The sequence below is a fragment of the Salarias fasciatus genome, chromosome 4, assembly GCF_902148845.1.
Source record: "Salarias fasciatus chromosome 4, fSalaFa1.1, whole genome shotgun sequence".
Classification (NCBI taxonomy): domain Eukaryota; kingdom Metazoa; phylum Chordata; class Actinopteri; order Blenniiformes; family Blenniidae; genus Salarias; species Salarias fasciatus.
The window spans coordinates 14,934,460-14,953,521 of record NC_043748.1 but is presented as its reverse complement, the minus strand read 5'-3'; the positions used below and the strand labels follow the sequence as shown (position 1 = coordinate 14,953,521).

General features: G+C 42.4%; 2 protein-coding genes and 1 pseudogene across 2 annotated transcripts; 2 read left to right on the top strand and 1 right to left on the bottom strand.

Annotated features, from left to right (window-relative positions):
* Positions 1 to 228: 228 nt before the first annotated feature.
* LOC115386937 (zinc finger protein OZF-like) lies at positions 229 to 3,462 on the bottom strand. Its single transcript, XM_030089402.1, has 2 exons — positions 3,247 to 3,462; positions 229 to 2,548 (listed from the first exon to the last, which is right to left on the bottom strand). Exons 1-2 carry the CDS (start codon positions 3,425 to 3,427, stop codon positions 1,386 to 1,388), a joined length of 1,344 nt encoding a protein of 447 aa, XP_029945262.1. The 5' UTR covers positions 3,428 to 3,462; the 3' UTR covers positions 229 to 1,385.
* Positions 3,463 to 4,434: 972 nt separating this feature from the next.
* Positions 4,435 to 6,206, top strand: LOC115386940 (methionine-R-sulfoxide reductase B1-A-like). The gene is made up of 4 exons (XM_030089404.1): positions 4,435 to 4,570; positions 5,422 to 5,564; positions 5,854 to 5,968; positions 6,157 to 6,206. Exons 1-4 carry the CDS (start codon positions 4,516 to 4,518, stop codon positions 6,174 to 6,176), a joined length of 333 nt encoding a protein of 110 aa, XP_029945264.1. The 5' UTR covers positions 4,435 to 4,515; the 3' UTR covers positions 6,177 to 6,206.
* Positions 6,207 to 7,354: 1,148 nt separating this feature from the next.
* LOC115387378 (methionine-R-sulfoxide reductase B1-A-like) lies at positions 7,355 to 14,378 on the top strand (annotated as a pseudogene).
* The last annotated feature ends 4,684 nt before the right edge of the window (positions 14,379 to 19,062 follow it).

Sequence of the window (19,062 nt, the reverse complement as noted above, 5' to 3'; positions counted from 1 at the left end):
TATTCACACTTCAGTCTGACCAGTGAAGAAAATGTTGGACTAGATGCTGCCCCCTCTTGGAAAAACTGCTAAATAGAAAATGCAGGTTTTGATTTAAAGCAAATTTCTAATTCAGCCATGCAAGAGAAACTTTTCTATGTGTATATCTAATATGCAGTCAACCTGAAGTATTTTTGTCAAACCTGAACTGCAAACACAAATAACAGAGCATCATAAGAGAGAACATGGAACTTTATTGTTCACAATGGGAAATGTTGGTCAGACCACATATGTTTGAGAAATGTGCAAAAGAAGAAAATGTGAAATGGAGCTGCTGCAAAGGCAATGCAGTGCAGTTTGGTAAAGTTTCAATAGACTGTGTTCACAGCTGTCACTTTAGATCAGTTGGATAAAGCTCCTCTGGTATGATTACAGCATCAGTGGAAGTCTGAATGCCACAATCTGCACCCTGGTGCACACCAAACAAGCAGGCTCTCTTGAAAAGTATGTTTCAAGTCTACTTGGAAAGCAGTCAGATCAAACACAGGATGTGACGGACTATAGAGCTTATTGTGTTTGGTTTGTATAGCAGAGGAATTCCTCCTCCTGTTTTCCCTCCTTCTTACAGTTTATCAGCTGCAACTGAGTTCTTGGCTCTCATTAAAAAATCCACCGCAATAATCCAAAATGCATCTCTGCACAGCATTTTGTGGAAGTTACATCGCAGCATGTTTATGTCACGACAGCTGTCCAGAATGTGTGCGAGTACAAAACGCATCAGACCCAAGTCTGAACCGTCCCACAAGTGTGAACACAGTCGAAATAAGATAACACAATGCTTCAGCAGTTGTATGCTGATGGGCTTTCCATCGAAACATGTAAATCCTTCAAGACAGAACCAAAACATATGAAAATGTTGGAGGAGAATATTTGCATTTCCACTGACGAGTCTGCGTGAAAGAGGACACATAAACAGGCAGGCCAGTCTTTTCCGCATGGTGAATTAAATGGCTGTATGGAAAAGTCAGGACTAACATATTGTACACATTTGATGATCACAGAAATTGGAATAGAAGTCGTCTCTTTTTGGCCTAAGCAAGTCTTTACAACGTGCAACGACTTGCAACTCGAGTACGCTCCACTCTAAGTTAAGATTTAACCCCAATGTGCTGCATCAATATGTGACTGAGCACCCAACCTGATATGAAATGGAGAAGCAAGCCAAATTCAACCCGAGGAAAAGAAAACTAAAGCTTTACTGTGAGGTTCCTTTATTAAACTTACACAATCTACGGCTTTCTGGGATTTTAAATACATGTGTGAGAGGTGCACACCACCTCTTATACACATGTAAACCCGTTTCTTGTAACTCAGAGTTGGCCTGACCTGAAACTTTTAGTTTTCATTCAAGTCGTCTTTTCGTGCGTTTGCAGGTGCATCTTCAGATTGGGTGCGAACCGGTATCTCATCCCACAGAGATGACAGGCGTAAGGCCTCTCTCCCGTGTGCGTGGTCCTGTGTCTCTTCACCTGTCCGCTCTGTCGAAAGCACTTCCCGCAGACGTCGCACGAGTACGGCTTTTCCCCTGAATGGTATCTCATGTGCGCTTTGAGGTGGCTGCTTGTGTTGAAAAGCTTCCCGCACAGGTCGCAGTGATACGGCCTCTCCCCCGAGTGGCTCCTTTTATGAATGGTGACATTCTGGCTCTGGCTGAACGCCTTTCCGCAGACGTCGCAGTGATACGGCTTCTCCCCTGAGTGAGTCCGCACGTGGACGATCAGGTGCTCCCTGCGGTGGAACGTCTTGCCACATTCCTGACACGCGAAGTCTCGGATGCCCGTGTGGATGCGCTCGTGCAGCCGGAGAGAGCGGGTGTTGGCAAAAGTCTTGCCGCAGACGGCACAAAAAAACGCTTTGTTGTGGCAGCCTTCCAAATGAGTTAACAGCTGTTTCGTGGATTGGAACGCTGTGCCGCAAAAACTACAATCGGTTTTACTCTCATGTGTTTTGATGTGCTTCATCAAAGAGGCGATGTACTGAAAGCCCTTACCACACAAGTGACAAAAACTGCGATCTTTCTGCCCTTTAGCAGATTGGTTATCATAAGGCAATGCTGCTTGGTCGGTTTGACGACCATCACCTCCTTGTTCTTGCAGCATTCTGGCATTGTGAGTCATCGTCTGTTCTCCTGTGCTGTTCACCAGCTCCTCATCGCTAGAGCTGTTCCCACTCAGTCCTGCAGAGCACTCGGAGGAAACTGGAGGGATTTCATATGATACTTGCAAAGCTGGTGGACCTCCCTCTTTCTTCACAATTCCAGCAGAAGGAAAAACAACATCAGGTGTTTGGTCGGATTCCTCGAGTTCCTTCTGCTCCTCTTTAATGGCGGGCAGCTTGTAATCCGTCTCAGCTAAGCAGAGGTTCCAGGTGTTATCATCCTGATCTGTGCTGGATCTAGAGGGTCCTGGGACCTCCGGACCCAAAATGAAGTTGGACTCCTCTTGCGTTGAGGATCCATGATTTTCATCGCCGTGCTCTATGCTGCAGCTGGTCAGATGAACTTCTGAATCTGTAAAAGAAACATGAAAATCACTGAGCTCAATCAAACTGAGAACCAGAGGCAATTAAAGTGATGTTAAATGTGACTGAGCTGTTGAATCCAAACAGGTTGATGGGCAACAGCAGCAGAGGGCCACACCAAGTGACTCTTCAATTGGCTTTTAGAATTGTAGATTGTAAAATAGGCGTAAACAACACAAAAGCATGGATTCATCCTGCTTTATAGGATTTGTAGGTTGCTTACAGTTCAGGCAGCTTGCTGTATAATGGTGTGAGGGATATTTAGCTGGTGCATTTTGGGCCTATTAGCATTTGGGCCTATTATGAGCATTATTCAAGTTTGCCTGACTACTGTTTATCATATACCACTGCATCATCTTCAGATGGCTACTTCCAGTGAAATACACCATGACAAAACAAAACCTGACTGTAGCACGGTACATCTAATATTTATTGTAAATTCTTAATGCTGCTTCCAAACCTCCCTCATGAAAGTTGAAACAATAAATCTGACCAGGTCGTTTAAAGCTGCAAAGTATTAAAATATCTGTGCCACTTCTGCAGCAGAACACCCTTCCCTCCTCAGTGCGCATGCGCGAAACTAAAAGCCAAACACTGCACATAAAGCCACTTCTCCGGACATTATTCGTGCCTTCCTGGATGTGTGCACCAAAGCGACAGTGTGCATGTGAAAGCAGCCTCACAGACCCGCTGGGTTGCGCAGAAGGCCCGGCTGGTGCCGCAGACTTTCTCCCTCTTTGGAGAGACTAACTTGGGCTCCGTACAGAGCGAGCGTGACGGTCCTCTCCACCTCTCCCAGGATCTCCTCCGCGGCCGCGTACAGCCGCTGGTGCACGAACGACCTCAGCTGGAACATCGCGGCGTTCATGTCTGAGCTGCGACACGAAACCCCAAGCGATGCCAGCTGGGCGATCGAGAGAGGAAAGTTAGCTAAACACACAGCTGACAGCTGACAGACCCAAAACAGTCCGCCACATCCGGTCTGACGCTATCACTATAAAAGCTTCCCGCCTGCAGTGTCATTGTCAAAATAAATAAAAGAATCAAAAACATTGAAACAGTAAACCACCACCACACAGTCACATTCACACCGAACGGCAAATTAAGGTCACTATTTAACTTCACGTGCATTTTTTTTGGACTGTGGGAGTCAGATGGGGGGAGAACATGCAAACTCCACACAGAAAGGGCCACAGTGTGGCCTTTCATATAATATATGAGCTGAAAATTACAGATACAAATGATATAAACAAAAAAATTCTTCAGCATTTCTAATTAAATGTTTATAAACATATTCATAGTTTACAAGCCGAAGGTTTATTTAACGATTTAATACTCAAGCTGAAATTCAACAGCCACATGAAGACAATAACAAAATCGGCTTACTACCATCTAAAAATATTACAAGAATTAAAGGATTTCTGACTGAAGAAAATTCAGAGAGACTTGTTGATGCACTTGCTTTCAATAGGCTGGATGACAGTAATGATGTGTTAAAGGTCTCAGTAAAAAAAAAAAAGTCTGCCACTCATTCACAACGCTGCAACCAGAGTCTTCATCAACACAAAAAGGGTTGACATTGGACATCATCACTATGAATTGCCTTGTTAAATAATTTTTTTTCAAACGATGAACATTACATGGCCAGCTGTTTAAATTCAAATATATAAAATCATGCTATGATTTATTTATTTTGTGCAGTATTTCAGTGTAATAATAAAAGCAATTAGCATATAATAATGTGTTATTCTGAATAGTCGGTACAGACATCAGATTGGAGGTAATATATAAGTTATCAAATGCATGTGTTGAAGGGAAATTCATATGTATTTTATATTCATTTAAATGTAACATTTTCTCTCCAGGAACTCGTCACTGGTTTTATGTTGAAGGTCATCAGACCGGAAGTGTCTTCATCAGTAAACTGAGAGGATTAAACACGTTTCCATCATAACAATGTCGTTCTGCGCGTTTTTCGGCGGGGAGCACTTCAAAGACCACTTTAAACCAGGTAAACCTTTTGATTTACTCCATGATCCACGCTTACAGAGTATTTAGTCATAAATGGCATAGTTTAAAACTTAGTAAAATAAGTTTTAACCAGCTAGCGCTGGTCTGCTAACTTGCGATAAAGGGAACGTAACTTTTAAAAACAACTATCAAACCATCTTGTTCATGTTTTTCCTCACGAATAACTGTAAAACCTAGTGCGCACACATGTTACATTAAATAATACTCTTGGAAATTGGTGATGTTTGCTGATCAAACCGGAGTCACACTGTTTCACGTTACACAACCGCTCAGTTACAAAACTGGATTTGTTAACAGAAATGAGAAACTGAGCGATGACACAGCACAACTACCCACTGCTGGCTTTGTAATATTATTAACACTATGAGAAATAGATATTTTTCCAGTTGTAACCATTAATCTCTCTTTTTTTTAATATTTATTTAAAACACTTGGTTTTTGCTTGTTCTTTAGTCTTGTGTTTTTTGAGAACATTCGTCTAACATTTTTGTTATTTTCATTGTTCGTGAAAGAATCAATCGATCACCTTATAAATGCGTAATTTATTTGCAAATCCTTTGCAATATAAGGGGAATGAAGTCACATGGGTCTATAATTTAGTGCATTACTGATGGTTTGGTTCATCCATCCATTCATCAACCCATCTTCTACACTGCTTTATCCTGTTCAGGGTTGCAGGATGCTGGAGGGGGAATTTAGGGTCACCACACACACACACACACACACACACACACACACACACACACACACACACACACACACACACACACACACACACACACACACACAAACAAAAGTCTGTACTAAAATAGTCAATCCACTTCTCTTCAGGGATTTATGTTTGCTCCAAGTGTGATCACCAGCTGTTCTCCAGCCGCTGCAAATACGAGCACTCGTCCCCCTGGCCGGCCTTCACAGAGACCATCAGAGAGGACAGTGTGTCCAAATATGAGGAGAGACCCGGCGCATACAAGGTACTGTCATCAGCAAATTGTTTAAATATAACTGAGTTCATTCACTGAAGGTTTGTTTGATTTATTTCTCTGCATCCCACCTCTTATTACTACTATAACGGCAGTCACTCTCAGCTTTCACTCGATTTAATATATAATACAGAGGGTTAAACCATGTTCCCACATTATTAATAGTTAACATTTTTAAATGTTTAAGCAGATGATTAGGATTCAAATCGGACAGTTTCTGTCAACCTCTCCCTGATGATTACGTCTTTCCAGAGTCACGTCCAGGTTTTCCTTGTTGCAGGTGCTTTGTGGGAAGTGTGGAAACGGCCTGGGTCATGAGTTTGTGAACGATGGACCATCCAGAGGCGTGTCCCGCTTTTGAATATTCAGCAGCTCACTGAAGTTCGTCTCTAAAGGTACAAACAGTCACATTGTGTATATAGCACAAACTATTGTATCAGCCCTTTTAGACAAGTTCATTATACATTATATGGACTTAAAAGTTTCCTATTTAACTCAGCAGTATAAATCTGCATGCAGAGGTTGTTTGCGATGCTGAGTGCTTGTTTACTCTAAACTGCACGTCTCCGTCTTGTCCCCACAGATAAGGTTGACGGACAGTAAGGTGAGCTGTCAGGAGGAAGCGCTGCAGGACTAAAAGTTTCTGTCTCCCTGCTGCTGATGGTGCAGACAGTCAATGAAGTGTTCTGGGATAAAGCCCGGTCTGGGAGCCCCAGAGGTCTGATGAACGGCGTCTTCACCGCGCAGCACGAGCATGAAGCTGAACACCACTCACACCAATACTATGCAATCAACACAAATTCAGAGAACAGTTTCACATCGTTGATCACACGGCTGCTGTTACATAGTTTTTATGTAGACTTCTACTGAATAAAGACGGGAAATCATATTTTTATTCTGGGTGAATAGATATATTCTTTCATCGCTTTGTAACCTGTTATTCTGAAACGGGTAATAATTACACAGAACAGCTGACAATATATTAACCTCACAAAGATTTAAATGAATCACTCAATGCAAATGAATCAGGTCAGTGTGGACTAATAGGTACCTTCATAGATGTCACAAACTTTATTTGAAATGTTAGCTTTGAACTGCTGTTTTGATGCTGAAACAATGCTCCATATCCTATTTTCATGAAATCAGAGCTCATGTGTTTGTTTTGATCACTTTTTTTGAAGTAATTTATGCAAGTTGAATACTATGCAAATAAATATATTTTAATTTTAAAGAAATCACTTGTCTATGTGTGTGTATTTTAATCAGCTGGGACTTATTCCAGATTTGTATTTGTGTTTGTGAGTTAGACTCCAGTGTTGGAGTGAAAGAGATCTCATGTGTGGCGTTAAAAAAACAGTACTGAATTCAGAAAAGTAGTTTCCTGCCAGATCTCTGATAGTGGACAGAAAACCACAAACACTCACACCTACAGCCAATTTTAAGGTTATAATTTAACCTCACATGCATGTTTTTGGTTCGCGTGGAGAACATTCAAAGTCCACACCGAAATGCCTGGCCTGTATTTGAACCCACTATCCACACGTTCCTCTCTTTAACCAGGGAACCAAGTTAAAATGTAAAAAATGCTTGAAACTTTTTTAGAAATAAAGTGACTGAAAACATCTCTGAGGACACTTTTGGAAAGACAGTGCTCAGGGAAGTGCTGCCACCAGGTGGAGGAAGTGAGAAAAACATCTGCAGACACTTGATCCGGATGTGCCATTTATTTCAAGCTCAAGCGGTGAGACATTCACAAACAAACCCATCTTGATGAACGAGTTTTGCCTTCAACGAAGCAAGACTTTCAACATGGATGAAATGTCTTACTGCTCTTTTTCTGGCGGGGAAGAGTATAAAAATCACTTCCAGCCTGGTAAGTGTGAGAGGAGAAGCATGAGGCTGCATGGAAAGGTCAAAACAAGCACAGTGTTGTAGAAATAAACACCCCCGCCCCTCTCCCCTGTGTGTTTTCTTGTTGGCAGGTATTTATGTGTGCTCTGAATGTGGACATGAGTTATTTTCCAGCACGGCTAAGTTCGAGCACTCCTCTCCTTGGCCAGCTTTCTCTCAGACTCTCCACCACAACAGTGTGTCCAAGCAGCCGGAAGCATGGGGGCCAGTAAAGGTTGAGTAATGTCGGATTCACACACCACCCACATCAAAGGTTCCGTTTTACCTCTAAAAACTGGCCAGCAACTATGTTTTTTAATCCCTCAGACAATGTCCTTTTTATTTTAGTGAATAGTATTAAGCTGCTTGACAGTAATTAGTGAGTCTAAAATTGCTGCAGGTGTAAACCTGAGTGTGTGGTGATCTGTGTTTTTCCAGGGTGTGTCCTACCTTTTCCCCATAGTCAACTGGCATGAACTGAATAAAATGGTATGAAAGATGGATGGATAGATATGACAGCCGTGTTAACACGATATCTGTCAGCGAAGCAGAGACTGACACATCCTGTTGGACCAGTCATCTATTGATGCTCAGTAGTCTGGTGAGGGTTTGTGTTGAACTATACAAATCAGTTCCAAATACACAGCTTGATATATCACAAAATGCTGCTATCAAAAAAATTCAAAATGAACTAAGGTGAATAATAGCATGTTAAAACTACATAGTCTTAATGTAGTTGATGCTCTGTGGGAGATAAAATGAGTGTATTGTACATATATCTGTCCATACATGTTTGGAAGTATGGTTAACAGAGCTGCAGTTGGTGTTATTCACACTGTAATCTGAATTATGTGGGTGTGTATTTCTTAGGTTTGCTGTGGTAAATGCGGAAGTGGATTGGGCCATGAGTTTTTGTATGATGGACCAAAAGAAGGGCTTTCACGCTTCTGAATCTTCAGCAGCTCACTTACATTCATCCCTAAAGGTGAGTCTCTTCCTTTCTGTCACAGAAGAGTTTATAAGATTTATCCACAAAGCTTTGAGCCAAAAATATAGTCTTCACTGTGTTTAGTCAAGGAAACGTTTTCACTGTGTGACTCGGAGTCTGAATCTTCCGTCACAGTAAACTTATATCTATGTCCTGGTCCCACAGAAAAGGTGGATGACAGTAGAGTGAGCTGTCAGAAGGACTGAAGGTTTCCCTCTCTGCTGCTGACGGCGTGGACAGTTGATGAAGTGTTCTGGGATAAAGCCCGGTCCGGGAGCGTCAGAGCTCTGATGAATGATGTCCTCGCCTCACAGCATGAAGCCGCGGTGGCCACAGCATGAAGCCGAAGTCCTCCAGTGTAATGAAATCACTAACTCAGCAGTTTCACCTCACTGATCACACTGCCGCTGTTTCCTCTTTCATCGAGACACACACTGACTACTGATGAGACCTTTTTAAAGTTTTCCCACTGGCTCCTAAATCTCTGAGAGAAGCAATTCTAACATAATATTAATGATTCAAAAACTTGTGTACTTTGTGAAAGCTTAAGGTAATAAAGCTCTTTTGAGTCTTAGAGTGAGCATAAAACCACATTAAGGCTATTCAGCTCTTTGTTTCATGTGATTGCACTATTCCAGCAGATGATGGTGCTATTCACTCTAAAAAACATCCATAATTATACTTCGGCTGATGAGTTCCTGTCAACAGATTTACTTCTGCCCAAAGCAGAAACACAAAACACTGCATCAGGTGCTGCATGCATTGATGCATTTCAATTTGAGCTTCTATAGAACAGAAAAACCAGTAATTCTTAGCTTCTGAAGCTTTGCCGACCTCAACAACATCATGTTAAATTAAACAGGGACCCTGTAGCTGTACTAACCAAAATATGTAGTGGAAAGAAAAAGAAGTATCTTGGGGGATCAACCGTGGGATTTATTAAATGTGCCTACAAGCATTTTCTGTCATTGTCAACAAGTTGACAACTATAAATGAGTTTTGATTGAGATAAAATCTCAGCTTTGGATTCTTTCTCTGTCAATCCATCCTTTAAAAATACATTTTATTAATCACTGCCTTTCAGGACACCCAAGGTACAGCTAAAAAAAACACATTAAAACATTAATTTTCACATGGTTTAAAATCAAAACAGTCTGAATTCCTTCATACCCTTTTATCCAGCTTCCAGGGAGCAGGAGTCGCGGCCAGCTGAGTCTGGGCGAAAGCAGGATGCATCTTCACCTCAAACACATCTTTATGTGATTGTGAGAGGAAATTGGAGAACAGTCCACACATGCACAGGGGGAAAAATGCAACCACTGCACAGAAAAGCCAGCAGGAATGATAATCGCTACATCAGTGTGTTTGGTGTCTGTTTAATCAGATAGAACAGAAAATTCAACTGTAATGTTAAGGGTAAAGTTCACGTTTTGAACCAACTCTTTTAATAGGCTTGGAAGCAAAGTACCATTATTATGCTGTGTTTTATCAGCATAAAACGTGTGCAAAGGTGAAAAACTGAAAGAAAGAAAAATAGAACTTATTTTAGGTTAAAAAATGATCTGAAAAGGGTTTTTTTTTCTCAGGATAACTGTGAGAAATTATAAAACCCTCCTGATGTCTTCCAAATGTTTCTATTGTCAGACTGTGATGAACTATGGTGTCAAATTTTTCATACGGTAAGCAATAATAATAATAACTTGAAACAAAAGGCGCGTTTCCAAAGTAAAGGTGCGAAGCACAAGTGTTAATGACAAGTTCGAAGAAGACGTGTCTTGATTAAACAAACTCTATAAAAACCACATCACATGCAACACTTATTTTATTTTTACGTATTCTGTTTGTCATTAATTTTGCTTGGTTCATTAGACGGAAACAGGAAGAAAAATGAGGAAGTTACCAAATATGGTCACATGCCCCATAAAAAGCTTGAAGGGAAATATGTTTTGCGGCTCCACAAAATTTTTATGTGTTGGCAGAGGGGGGGCATAAATGGCTCCTTTAAGTCATAAAAGGTTGCAGACCCCTGCTTTAGATTAATAGTCAACTTACCTCACAATTACTCTGTGTGCAACTGTAACATTTTGTAGATGGAAACGCCTCTGCAGCGCCATCCAGAACGCCGTATGCCTTCCTGCTGCCAATGAACTGATTACAGTAATCAGAGGAAGGATTTTTTTTTCCCCTCACAGCTCCTGACACTCAAACCATTTCCATTCACTCTTCCAAAAACAACAAATCAATAACTTTTTCACTGATGCTCTGCGTTCACTGCTTCCTTTCCAAGAAAATCTTCTTCTTTTGGGGTTTTTGAAAAAAAAAAAAAAACTGCTTCTAAATATCTGCGCTCAGGTTGTGGATCATAATGTGTTTATTGAAGGATTTAAATCAAGACTGAGTGAAAGCATTTTGCGAGTGAAGTGGTGTCTCGCTGTCCTGCCCAGCAAAGTGTTTTATAACATGTCGATCCTGCCGCTTTGCGACTCGCAGCATCACACCTCAATCCATGGTAGAGTCATTAGAATCCTCTGTGTTTTTCTACTCAGCAGAGATTTCTATGGAGCTCCTTTTGGCCGCTGGAGCGGTGGAATTTCAAACAAAGCGAGGATGTGAGGGTACGTTTAACTTCTGCCGTGCTCTTTAAGTGTCTGGGATGAGCAGGTGTGGAGCTGCTCTTTTCAAAGGCTGCGAGATCAGAGGGGGAGATGAAAGCTTCGGAGTCAACCAGAGGATTAGCCAAGGAAGTGCAAACATTCATAGACTGCAGTGCTGAAGCGTTTAAGGCGAAAAGCCTAGTTTGCAGATTTAATGTGATGATTTTTGTCTGGAAAATATGATGAAGAGCTGCAGGAAATGAGCAGGCACGAGGTCTTATCATTCATAGTTAAAGGTATGATATTCTAAAATGTATATTATCGGTTTTGTGACCCCACAACAGAAATCCCATTCATCAGGACAGACTTGAGATGATGGAGGCTGAGCAGGAGCCACAGGACGCCACACAAAGGCACATGATTCAGATATGACCTGTAGCGAAAATAATTCCACTGAAAACTTGTTTAAAATATTGCGAGATGTGTTTCGTACTGTTCCAGAGATCAGCACAGACTCAAGCGAGCCCCAAGAGGCGCCGAGTGGAAATCGATGCCTGGTTTTAGCTTTAGCGACTTTCTCGTGAGCACAACTAATTGATTCCCGTGTCATGGTTTTTGTCATGATGTCTCCTGGAAAAATAACTCGAAGACAAAAACGACTAAATGTGACGTTATCGGCTAAAACTTGTGAAAATGAGGAAGCAGCTCGGCGTCAAGGTTTTGGCAGCAACTCTGCGCTGGGAGCTGTTAAAACTCTCAGAGATAGTCTGGACATTCCAGTGACTCACCACCAATCCTGACGTCACCCAGCGGCGTTGTCCTTCACGCTGTTCCTCTAATTCAGATTCCTCAAATCCCTGAAATGATCGGTCTAAATCTGGATGTTGCTTTTGACTTCACTTCAATTCCTCAATTTAATAATAAATGCAAGTCGTCAATTTTAGCTCTTCACTAAAATTCTGACTTCATTATTGCTTTTCTATCTGTTGTCCTTTCGTCGTTCGTTCCCCTTTTTGCTTTTATCACAAATGGCACCCTGTTTATTTCCCATTATTAAACGCTCTCTCTGTAAAGTCACCGTTCACAGCTGGTCCGCAGACTAATCTGTCCTCCGGCGTGAGTGTGACAGTAAGAAAAAGGAGAACTGGGCAGTGGATGAGTTACATTCCCCCAAAAAACAGACAGAAAACCCAAAACAAAGATAAACCAGATGTGAGAAGAAGAAGATGGAGAGGAAGAGGAAATTGCTCAAAAACACAGGACAGTAATTAGCATTGGCTATCTCTAAGGACGGTCTCTGTGACTGGTATCTGAGCACAGCTGCATGGCCAAGAGGAAGCAAACAGGAAGGAGGAAGTGGTAATCCTCCGATAGAATCACAGCACAGACGTTTTCTGTCGCTGACCTCTGGGGGCTCATCCTGCTCGCGAGCAAAAGGAATCCTTAATTACACTAAACCACCGCTACTCCCAAAGTCTTCGCCCGCCCCAGAGGCCAAGCCTTGAGGTTTAACTAAATATGTGTGTGTGTGTGTGTGTGTGTGTGTGTGTGACTCATTCACGGGACATCTTGTTCTAATTGTGATATACAATATTTGGCTCCGTTGCATGGATGTGCATGTTTATAGGCCGCTTGCACCTGCTTCTGTTTTGAGTCACAGAAAGAAAGAAAGAAAGAAAAAGTCTCGCTCTGCATCCACACGCCATGGCTCGTCAAGGTAATATTCCCAAAAACATCTGTCATGCAGCGGTCTCGCTTCACACACCACAGAAGCTGTGATCACTTTGTTGGAGGAATAAAGCTCCTGAATGCGTGACTGTAGCGAAAATAGAGAAATTTCCGTTCATCGGGGAATAATATCTGCAGTATGTGAGACGTCTCCATCCATACATGGAGGGGCCGCCCCGCACATGTGTCAGACATACATGTGCTGACCAAACCTCCCCCTCGCTCCATGTAATGAATGAGAGGATAAACAAAGCTTTTATATACATGACACTGGAATGTGATTTCCGCTCCGGATCAAAGAAGCGTCTGTGGAAACCCGAGGCGCTCCAGGTTGGGCATTGTTTTAATGCTGTCAGGACAGCATGTGTTTGACAGAGACGAAGCTCACGAAAGCCCAATTTAGAGGATTTCTTGCTCGTCCTCCACGAGAGGCCCCGGGGAGAGCCGCAGCAGGAACTGATGGAGTGTATACACAGATTTTATGTGGTGTGAGGATATGAAAGATATATCTCCAAGGATCATATTGGTTATAAACACTGCACTGTATGATAAAACATACATTTTCATTAAGGACAAAACAATGGGAAACCACATCTGTCTTTCCCAACAAAATGTCAGAAGTTTAAAAATGCGAGAGCGGAGCTGTGCTGAGCGCAAAACCCAAAAACGCACCTCGTAAAATCCCAAGTATGAGGGCTCTCGGTAAGAAAATAAACAATACGAGAAGTTTCAATGGCTCCTGACACTTTATTGTCATCTTTATCACACAGACGCATTCCTGTTTGTCGGCCTCAATAACATGGAGAGAGGCCTGAACGCATCTGTGTTTGCAAACTTCACTCAGTCACTATCTGCTCTCCGATCTGTTTGGGGGAGATTGGACCCCCGACACAGCAGCGGCGCAGGTCGGCCTCAGAGCTTCAAAGGAATACTTGAGGTGTGTGGCACTGGTATTGTTCGCTCAGATCAGGGCAGAGAGCTTCTTGTTTTCGGAGATGGCGGATTGGCCGAGGGATAAGAGCAGCGCTTTAAAAGAGGAGAATAAGACCGGCTGATTGTGCTCCCACATGTCATCCTTTATCTGGCCTTGATCAGAGACCATGAGGGGGTTTGAAAGGCCTCAAAGGTGGGCACAGTAATCCAGAAAGGAACTGAGGAAAGGCGCTCGTCGTGTCACTGAGTTTTTTTTGTTTTTTTTTTTTTTTTTTTGGGGTTTGGCCTTCGAGTTAAAGCGTCCGCGGACGGTAAAAATGATCAAATAGAGTCTGAGATAAAAGTGTGCCAAAGGCCGGGAAGCATTTATCAAGTGCACAGAGTGTGGAAATATTAGGAAGGCTCAGGATTACGGCTGAGTGATTTAAAATGAGGCTGGGCACTCAGATAGTCAACACAATGATTGACTGTGGAAAACGCCGTATTTGTGTCAACGCGAGTCCAAAATGTCAGAGGCCGTTGACGTCTCGGGAAGTTTACGGCACGTCTAAAAACTTTTTCTTTTCTTTTTTTTTTTTTTTAGACGGAGACTGAATACTTCTGTGGAGAAGAAAGTCATTACCTCAGTCTTTCCTTGAGTATGGTGCCACAGACAGTTCTGCTCCCCACCCGTCTATCCTCCCCCCACCCACCCACCCACCCACCCGGCTAACCCGAAGCTCCCTGCAATTTGTGGCTACTCATCCTCTGTCATCTTGCTCCGTAATCCAAGCATGCTTCATCCGAGATCCAGAGTCTGTGAGACTTAAAGAAGCATGTTTGTTTGTGCTCCCTGCTCGTTTGATCCTGTGTCCCCCGCCAGCTTGTCACACACATATACTGTATATTTTGGCATGTATGGAACTTGTGAACCCTGCAGCGCCCCACAGACCCCCGATGGGTGGTCCTAATAGTCCAAATTGCTCCTTTGGTCATGCTGATTGCTAATTTCTGTGCAGAAAATGCTCAGAGGTGCCTGGGCTCTGTGTTCTCCGTCGTGATTATAACCCAATCAGAAACCTATAATCTGCATCCTTCCTAGTATTATGAGATCGTTAAAGAAGCGCTCTTACTTCAAGTCTTCCTCAGAAGTTGTTGTGAAAGTCAGTGGAGGTTGGAGGCAACGTTTTTGTCTCACTAAACCTCAATGAGAAGAGCAGACAGAAAGGCCTGCAGGGAGAAATGATCTGAGAAGGAAAGCTGTGTGTTTCCCCAAGTTTGTGCAATAAATGTCAGAACAATAGTAACATTCTGTAAAAATGTGCTTCTTTGCTTTCAGGCAGTCGGTTAGAAGAGAAGAAAGATACCATCAGATATCTGCCTGATGCCTGTGAGCCAAATACAGTGAGTTGGGGAAACCTCATGTGGTTTTTTGGTTTTTTCGGTCACATATTTATTATGATTGGTATTCCGATTGATCGCAGCCAAAGTGATAAATAATGAGGTTGTTTAACTTTTAGACTGGTGGAAGCAAAAACTGAGTTCATCTTCTCTTCATTATGTCATCTTTTCTGGATAATGCATCAGCAACATTACAAGATGAACCAAGTGTCAAATTACAAAAAGGCAGGAAAAAAAAAAGCTCTTTTCTTCAAGGGTAAACTAAAGTGCTAAATTACAAAAACAGCAAGTTTTTATCTCATCTTTTTAAAAGCTATTGCCACTAAATAAATGAAAAACATATCAATTCATGGTTGCAACACTTCTGTTTTAGAGTGAATGGAATCTCTCTTTTACAATCGTCATGCTATGCAAACCTAATTAAAGGTATCAGTTAAGCTTTGTTGTGCAGATTTATGGTTATTGATATTCTAAGTGCACTTCCAAAAATGATAAACTCTTCCTGTGAAGCACAAGTAGCCTCTGAAGTACTGCACTCTGAATGATGATGATAATAATAATTAGCATTTAATTGCAGCATTTAGAGTGTGTGTTTATGTGTGCGATCCTCCTGAATGAGGGTATTTCTTTGCCTCTGTGGCTTTATGCCCCTCAGCACCTCTCTCCAGCACACAGACACACACACCTTTTTACATAACTATTGAGCAACTGAGCCAACTATCCTTCTCCAGCTGTCTTTCGTCATTCGTTTTCTTAGAAAAATTTATCCTTGAATGAATGATTAACACACTGTTAACATTAACATTTGGCACATGAACGCCTTATTTTGCTACCTTTGCATTTTATCGTTTGTCTTTGGTGCCAGTAAAGCAAATAGCCCCATAATCCCACTGTCAGTCATCCTGCAGTAATTGTTTCTCTCCGTCTCCTCATTGGCTTACCGAAGTCTTGGATCTGTGCAGAGACCGCTGTGCTGTGCCAATCCTAGAGACAGAAAAACAAAACAGAGAGAAGACTTTGTTTTCCTCCGTCCCGATCTGGATCAATTATTTAAGGAAATGAATGATAACTCGGTCAAAGCAGAACCTAAATGAATTTCTTAAATGTGTTTTTGGGAAGCGCGCAGAGAAGGCCGCCTGCCGTCATGTGGAGCAGCCGCTCTGTTGTGTCCCCAAAAACACAGACCTCAAAACCTAAAGTGAGACCAGATGAGAGCTTACAGGAAGGAGAGGAAGCTGTGTGTGTGCGTGCGCATTGGGGTGCGTGACTGTGTGTGTGTGTGTGTGTGGGTATAGGGGTTAAAAAAGATGAGGACCGAGGCTCAGAATACATTCCCACAGGAATGAGCTTCACAGACAGCCCAATGTGATTATCAGCTTGACAACAAAGTGAGGGCGTGGCGGCGGAGGCCTGCTCGGCTGAGTTTCTGTGTTTTGAAGGGAGAAGACACGGCTCCACCGTGACGATATGTGGAGTTTGCATGTTCCTTCCATACATGGGTTTTCCCGAGTTACTCTGGTATTTTTTAAATTCATAGCCTTTTCTGATATGTGTTAAATGTCTGTTTTCCTTCAGTCGTGTAAAGGCACAATTTACACAACGGTGGTTTCAAGTGAAAACAGGAAACTTTCATTGTGTTTTGTGCATCTGTTTACACGACAACGGTGCTCAGAGCCTCTGAAAATGCAGTTTTTTGAAAATGGGTCACAAGGTGGAACTTTTTGAACACGCTCTGTCTCCATGTGGAGACGGAGGAAATCATTACTCGTCTTTTCTGAAACGATGGTACTCTACGTGCGAGCCACAAAGATGTTTTTGAAATGTAAAAAAGATGCGTCAGCTAGTTTAGAAACCTATTTCAAAGTCCAAAGAGGAAATTTGTGGTGGTGGATCAGATTTACTCTGAGTGCATGTTAATGTTGCTGTGCTATTAATACTACTAAATCTGTAAGAAGTAAATTGTAAAATGGTAATTGGATTTCACTCATATAGCTCTTTTCTACTGCTTGTTAATGATTCACACTCCAATGGAGTCGCTAAACTTAGCTTGACTTACATATGGACAAGATGATGACAAATAAAACAGGTTGAAATAAACTGAAAATGTACTTTTTATTTCTGAAAGCTCATGTTATATTCTGGCCTCAGTTTTATATTAAGATAGTGTTAGCTTAGGTACCCCCCTCTCTCGGCAAATAATTAGACTGAAATATGTACAGTTTTCTCCATTCAAGACAATTTTTATTGCATTTATTTAAAGTATTTTCAAAGTCTGCAGCAATTTCTTCACGTGTCAACGCTGTGTTAACGGTTCTCAACTTTAGATTAAAATGAGTCAAACTAAACAACACATCAATCTTGAAAGCGAATTCACTTATTTTTACACTTCACTTATCTCCCATCAGGCCCGTCTTTTTTTTTTTCTTTTTACTGGTAGGTCACATATTTGGTACACTCTTGTCCCCTTTGGCCAAAACAACCGTCAGCACCTTCACTGATCGTTTGCTTGTTTGAGTCGCACACAATTTTACATTCCTGCGAAACGCAGACAGGCCCCATAGGGTAGAAGTCTATCTCCTATTTCTGCAGCATGAACCAGTTTGACAAACACACACACACACACACACAACCAACCTCTGGCCTGCAGGATCTCGTAGGATAGGTGATACTTTCTGAGCAGCCCTGACTCAACAGTGGAGCGATGGACGGAGGACTTTCTTTTGAGGATGACAGCTCTCTTTTCTCACAGTTACTGTGACGGATTGGAATTTGAAAAAAAACATGGGAAACTCCGGAAAATGCAGAGAAAAACTGCTGTGGTTTTTACAACAGTAATTACTGTCAGTTAACACCCATCTGATGACTGTTTGTGTTTATATTTACACGGACCTGGCTTGACTTGCTACATAAATGAACGCACAGCCAACCGGTTCAGTCAGAAGACTCTCACCCCGGCTGCTCGTTCGGATGCATTCTTCCGTCTCCACAATTGTTTTGGACAAGCCGAGCGAGTGCGAAAATTAACAAGCGCCTCCAGTTGGGTGGCGGTTCTGGCCCAGTAACAGTGGCGCAGTGTTCGGCCCGACCGTCTGTGTCAGCGAGCCACACCAGTGGAAAGAAAGTTGTTTTTCACACGGCGGGGCGGAAATAGACAGCGACACATTAAAGGCGAGCCTTGAGGTCTGGAGCTTACGTCATGGCAATCAACGTTTAGGACTACGAGGCCTTTCGATGAAAGAAAGCCGCACAGAGCACGCCACAGGCATTTCATTCACTTACTTTCTAGGTCTGGGGACCGAATTGGAATATATACACAGTAAAAAGGAACAACAGATCTCCACTGGCACGGCCTTCAGGCATTAAAGTTTTTGTATGTATTTCCATATTTCTGCTGTATTATACATATGCATACATTTTAAAGTGAACACTGAAGTTCAGCCTTTTTCACCTTTTTGGCTCTGTCAGATTTGCGGCCACAAAATTTAGTGAATCCCCCGAATGGAGCTGGGAGGCATGAAACCGTATCCTCGGCTAATCACACGTCTCTTCTCTAACATCTCTGTTTTGAACTCTTCCCTCTTTCACACACGCTAATGTCACGCAGGCGCAAACATTTATAAGCCCTCTTCAAACCCTCGTCTCCTCGCTCCTCCGCCTTTCCCAACACACCCAGTATTGCTCAGGAGCCAACCGCCAGATCCCGCTTTTCACCGCATAGCCCCGGATTAGAAAAGAAGGCCTTTCCCCAAATGGTCTGCGGCTTTTCTGATGACATGATTGTCATTCGGTTTAATTCTCCTCGCACTCTTCAGATTCCCGTTCGCCTAATTGTGCTGCTCCAGTAAAGAACAGAGAGAAAGTAAATAACGCTCCTGACGTGAGGCTCCTGTACAGACACGCTTCCTGGAAAGGCATTTTGCTTTTTATTGTCAAGATGAAAGACACATTGAAAATTGCTCTGAGCAGCTGGTTTCTA